The following is a 6,000-nucleotide window of genomic DNA, read 5'->3' on the forward strand; positions in this document are numbered from 1 at the left end:
AGGACATGCCTGGGGAAGTGCAGCACTCTGCAAAAACTCATGCACTAACACCTTTCAGGCTCAAAGCAGAAATGGAGCTAGGAGAGGATCACCTAATAGAGTTAGGAGAGGGAAGAAGCATAGAGCCCCGCTTGGAGTGAGGTTGCAAAGGACATGCCAGAGGAAATGTGTGGCTATGCTAACACTCATCCTCTCGTAGCTTTTTGGGTCTGGACCACTTTGGGGTACCTAGTGGTTGGTGTGTCCTTGTTTCTTTGCTGGGTTTTGGGAACAGTTGTGCTTAGGCGTAGATTGAGGGGAAGGAGGAAGGGTAGAGGAATACTGGGAGTGAGGATGCAAAGGGCATGTGTAAGAAGGAGCGAGACTGTGCCAAGACTCATTATACATCTACTTTCGGTTTGGGGTCAACTACTTGTTTGGGGTGTGAGAGGCATTTGCTTCACGAAATGCTCCACTTGCGAATTGCTGCTAGGCTAGAGTTCGGAGRTGGAGGAAGCACAGAGCCCCACTTGGAATGAGGCTGCATAGGAGATGCCTAGGGAAGTGTGGTCCGTGTCAAAACMCATGTCCTGACACCATTCGTGTTGAACGCAGAAATGGGGTGAGTGATAGGAGGCCTTGGTTCCACGTGATGCCTGAGTGGTGGTGAACGGGTAGGAGAGGGAAAACGTGAAGCAGCGACTTTGAAGTGAGGCTGCAAAGGAGATGCCTAGGGAAGTTCTACGTTGTGCCAAGATTCATGCTCTGACACGTTAAAGGTTGAAGGCCAGAATGGAGTTGGTGGTACAAGGCTTTGCTTCACCATGATGCCTGAGTGGTGGGAAGAGTTAGGAGGAGGATAACGCCCAGAGCCCCACTTGGAGTGAGGCTGCAAAGGACATGCCTAGGGAAGTGAGGAACTGTGCCAGGACTCATGCTCTGACACCTTTCAGGTTGAAGCCACAAATGGGGCCTTGCCTCTATATGTTGCTCGAGCAGCAGTAAAGAGTTAGAAGAGGGAAGAAGTGCAGCTTCTCCCTTGGAGTGAGGCTGCAAAGGTCATGCCATGCGATAGGACTAGAGGAAATGGCTTCAAACTGAAGCATCGGAAGTTCCACAGGAACTTAAGGAAGCATTTCTTCACTGTGAGGGTGACAAAGCACTGGAACAGGCTGCCCAGAGAGGTTGTGGAATCTCCTTCTTTGGAGATCTTTAAAACCCGCTTGGATGCAGCCCTGTGCCACGTGCTCTAGGYGACCCTGCGTGAGCAGGGGGGTTGGACTTGATGACCTCTGAGGTCCCTTCCAACCTTCGGCATTCTATGATTCTATGATTCTATGAAAAGAAGTGCGGGGCTGTGCCAACACTCATCCTTGGGAATGTTTTTGGGTCTGGCCTGCATTGGAATGACTGGAGGTTTTGTGTAGTGGACCGTTTGCTGGGGTTTGGAAACAGTTTTGTGTCGTGTTGGAATCTGGAGAAGGAGGATGCGTAGATGTGTAGTTGGGGTCAGCCTGCAAGGAGTATGCGGAAGGTTGGGTGGGGCTGTGCCAAAAATCATGCCTTGACACTGTTGAGGCAGAAGCCAGAAATGGGGTGGCTGATACGAGGCCTTTTTTTCTACATGTTGACTGAGTGGTGGTAAGAGTTAGTAGAGGGAAGAAGTGCAACTATGCCTTGGAATGAGGCTGCAAAGGATATGCCTAAGGAAGCACTGGGCTGTGCCAAGACTCAAGTCTTGACACGTTGCAGATTGAAGGCAGAAATGGACTGGTGCACACTCATCCTCGCTTGTGCTCACTTCAGTCGCTCACTAGCTCTCCTCTGCACAAAACACTTTCTTCTTCTCTTCACAGTACATGTCTCACCCCTTCTCTCCTTCTTGAAAGGCCAGCACACACATTGCCTCTTCTGCTCTTTTTGCATCTCACATGTTCACTGCTTCTTCAGAGCGCAAGGCACGCACATTCCCTTTTGGTCCAAAGCGCACGAGGCAGATTTGCTCTCTTTACGCTGTGTTCACTCAGGAAGCTCTTTCTACATCTGCACAGCACACACGTCACAAGCATCCCTCCTTCTCCAGTAGCTTCAGTGCGTTCATTCACCAATTCTTATCTGTCCACACAAGCCACACTCGCTTCACCTCCAGAACATGCTAGGCGCACATTCCCTCCTTGCACACTGTGTTGCAGGTGGCTGTTCAGTCCCAGCGTCTTTTGGCACAACAGAGCACAAGAGACACACATTCAYTCCTACTGCAAAGCACTCCTAGTGCACCTTTGCTCCTTCTGCTCTGCTCACACTGCAGACATGGCCTGCAGCTCCAGAGCACACAGGCACATACTTGCTCCTTCCTCCCTCTCCAGAAAACGCATCATCACTGCTTAGTGTTTGCTCCCACAACTGACAGATGTGCATGTGCAGAGCCCTAGAGGAGTCCATTAGCTCCTTGTGCACAGCTCCCCAAGGAAGACCTGCGCTCCTTTGGCTAGAGTCACCACACAGACATTCCTCCTCTATGAAAAAGAGGTAGAGCACAGTGGCCATCCATTCCCAGTGTGTGAACGTGCATGCCTGTTCGTATGTTCTCACCACCCAGCACACAATCGCTGCAGCTCTGAAAGAGATTCGGCAGAAAGAGACTCTCGCTTGTGCTCACTTCAGTCGCTCACTAGGTCTCCTCTGCACAAAACACTTTCTTCTTCTCTTCACAGTACATGTCTCACCACACACCAGAGCACAACAGGAGAGTGTGGAAATGAGGTGAACAACTCTGAAAAGAGAAAGTCYTCCTGCTGGAACTGGAAGTATTTTCCGAAAACTGCAGCCCCCATGGGAAGACTGCAGCCAGGAAATGCCTCCTGTAGCAATGAGGGGATGCTCCTGAAGAGCCAAGACTCCTTCTCCACAGGTTAGATACAGAATCTCGACCCCTCCACTCCCAGTTCACTGCGAGCACTGCAGCATTGAAGAGGGAATAGACGAGGYGACAGGGACACCAGGCTGGCAACCTCGCAGCTATGAGTGTGAGATCACACCCTGACTATGGACAGGAGAGCTGCACCCCTCTGCTGGACATGGGACCCATGCTTTCAGCCCATGTTTACTTGTCAGAACCCTGGGTGTCATTGCTGAAAGAGACACCACAAGGGAAACTCTCTGCACTGCACTGAGGGCATCTGAGTGAGCTGAGACGAGCAGGTTAGGAGGTCCCCACATCTCTGCTGATGAAGGGACAAGTCTGCCTTTCTGTTTCAACAGGACTCTGAGTCARATTTAAAGGATTCCTGAGGACAAGTGACATGAACRAAAAAGATGTTTTCCTTTAATGGGAACTTAACCAGGAGACATAAGAAAGAAATGAACACTAGCCTTGATAGCAGCTACCCTGGGAATGAGGAGGAGGTGCACATGGGACACTTACTGGTGCTGACATTGTGCCCACTGAAGCAATTTTATCATTGCATCCTTGAGCTCCGTGTTCCTCAAGCTGTAGATGAGGGGGTTCACTGTGGGAGGCACCACCGCRTACAGAACAGCTACCCATAGATCCAAGGATGGGGAGGAAATGGAGTGAGGCTTGAGGTAGGCAATCATGATGGTACTGAGAGAAAGGGAGATTACAGCCAGGTGAGGGAGGCACATGGAAAAGGCTTTGTGTCGAGCCTGCTCAGAGGGGATCCTCAGCACAGCTCTGAAGATCTGCACGTAGGACAGCACAATGAAAACGAAACACCCAAAACCTAAACAAAGATTAAATACCATAATAGCAGCTTCCCTGAGGTAGGCATCTGAGCAGGAGAGCTTGAGGAGCTGTGCAACTTCACAGAAGAACTGCTCCATGACATTGCCTTGGCAGAGTGGTATTGAAAATGTGTTGGAAGTGTGCAGGAGAACATTGAGAACACCACTGCCCCAGGCAGCGGCTGCCATTCTGGCACAAGCTCTGCTGCTCATGAGGATCTCGTAGTGCAGGGGTCTGCAGATGGCTGCAAAGCAGTCATAGGCCATGACAGTGAGAAGAGAAGCTTCTGCTGAAATCAGGAAAAAGAGGAAAAAGACCTGGGCAGCRCATCCTAAGTAGGAAATAGCTCTAGTGTCCCACAGAGAATTGGCCATGGATTTGGAAACAGTAGTGGAGATAGAGCCAATATCCAGGAGAGAGAGGTTGAGAAGGAAGAAGTACATGGGGGAATGCAGGTGGTTGTTGTAGACTATGGCTGTGATGATGAGGCCATTGCCCAGGAGGGCAAACAGGTAGATGCAGAGAAACACTGCAAAGTGCAAGAGCTGCAGCTCCCGCGTTTCTGAGAATGCCAGTAAGAGGAACTCATTGAAGGAGCTGCTGTTGGACATCTGCTATCTTGCAGCACTGAGGGAGGCTGTCCAAGGAAGAAGAGAGGTAGACAAGTTAGTACAGACTTCTAGGAGCAGAACTTTCACACAACTCCCTTCCCTGAAGCAAACTCTTTCTCTCTCCCCATCTCAGCAAAAGCCTCACTGAGCTCTCTGACTTGAGTTCCRTTTTGTGCTGAGTTTGCTGTGAGGACAGAGAAMTCATCTGGAGTGCTCCTGCACTCACTCAGGGTGAGCCACTGTGATTCCTAAGAGCAAAAGGAGTCCCCATGGTGTTAATGCTGAGTGAGGAGAGCTCTTTGTCCATCCCCCTTGTTCAGAGCCGCCCTCTGCTTGCACCTCTGAGGTACAGGACATTTGCACTCACGTCAGAGAGAAAGGATATGGCTGAGCACAGAGGAATTTAGAACCAAAGTGCACATCAGCAAACTCTGCACCCTCCCTCGGATGATCTCAGGATCCACAGAGTCAGTGTCTGAACTGCACCTGAATCCCACCCTGGCCAGACAGTCTTGGGGCAAGAAGAGAATCGGCATGCACAAGCATATTTCTGCTGAAGGAGAAAGGGACAGGGAGAGACAGAGGGCACTGAGAAGTTTGAGATCCTTCTCAAATGGAGACCTGCCTTACAGGAGGTCTCCCCTTCCACCCAGAGCCTCCCCTGCAGTCCCCAGGAAGGCTGAGTTTTGACCCTTGCAGGCAACAGAGTCACTGCCCCAGGCACAGAGCACCCTGCAGTGGCAGGGACACTTGTCAGTGTCACAAGGAAACTCTGCTCTGAACACCTCCTCCTCCACATGAGGGAAATGGGGAGAGCCCTCCTGATAGGTCCTATCGACCATGGGAAGTGGTAGCTTTAGAAGACTCCTCAGGGTACCTCATGGTCTTTGCCTAGCAAGGGAGAGACTTACTGTTTTGGAGACTAAGAAGATTTCTCCACCGGAACTATCAGACATCCTCTCACCTCTGAACATCCTTTAACTTCTTTCAGTCTCACTTGTCTCGCTCATCTTGCATGTCTCAAGTTGGCACCTGTGGGAAATGCCCGGAGCTCTGCTGCTGTTTGCRGAGGAGCTGCTCCTGGTCACAGCTGTCAGCACAGAGCTGCTCCTGGACACAGTGCTGCCRGGTTGCCATGAGCTCCACTCCAGSARCCTGGCCATGCTCGGAAGAGTGGCACAGGTGGAGGCATGACTTGATTTGTCCTTTTGCTCCCTCCTCCTCCTCCTGGGAAACAGTTGTTGAAGCAGACTAAATTAATTATCTATGGTCTCCCTCTGAAAACCAAAGACTGGAGCCATCATTAGGAACTGTTTCATCAGAGGAGGGTTATCTAGGAAATGTGGGACTGTCCCAATCTGAGAGGCCCTATTCCTACTTCTTAGCTAGGTAGCAAACTGAGATGGGAAAAGGAGTGAGATCATTCCAGGCATATGAAGGAGAAGAAGGTGTTGAGGAGCAGTCAGCATGGATTCACCAAGGGGAAGTCATGTCTGATGAACCTCATAGCCTTCTATGATGGGATGACAGGCTGGATGGATGAGGGGAGAGCTACCTTGACTTCAGCAAGGCTTTTAATACCGTCTCCCATAACATCCTCATACGGAAGCTCTGGGACAGTGGACTAGACGAGTGCACGGTGCGGTGGATCGAGGGCTGGCTGGA

At 50.8% G+C, this 6,000-nt stretch overlaps 1 protein-coding gene across 1 annotated transcript; it reads right to left on the reverse strand.

The window, feature by feature from the left end:
• Positions 1–3,399: 3,399 nt before the first annotated feature.
• LOC112953385 (olfactory receptor 14A16-like) lies at positions 3,400–4,167 on the reverse strand. The gene has a single exon (XM_026046438.1). The coding sequence runs from the start codon at positions 4,165–4,167 to the stop codon at positions 3,400–3,402; it is 768 nt and encodes a 255-aa protein (XP_025902223.1).
• Positions 4,168–6,000: the final 1,833 nt, after the last annotated feature.

This window comes from Nothoprocta perdicaria, unplaced genomic scaffold (genome assembly GCF_003342845.1).
Source record: "Nothoprocta perdicaria isolate Ctin4 unplaced genomic scaffold, notPer1 scaffold_440, whole genome shotgun sequence".
In the NCBI taxonomy this organism is placed as follows: Eukaryota; Metazoa; Chordata; class Aves; order Tinamiformes; family Tinamidae; genus Nothoprocta; species Nothoprocta perdicaria.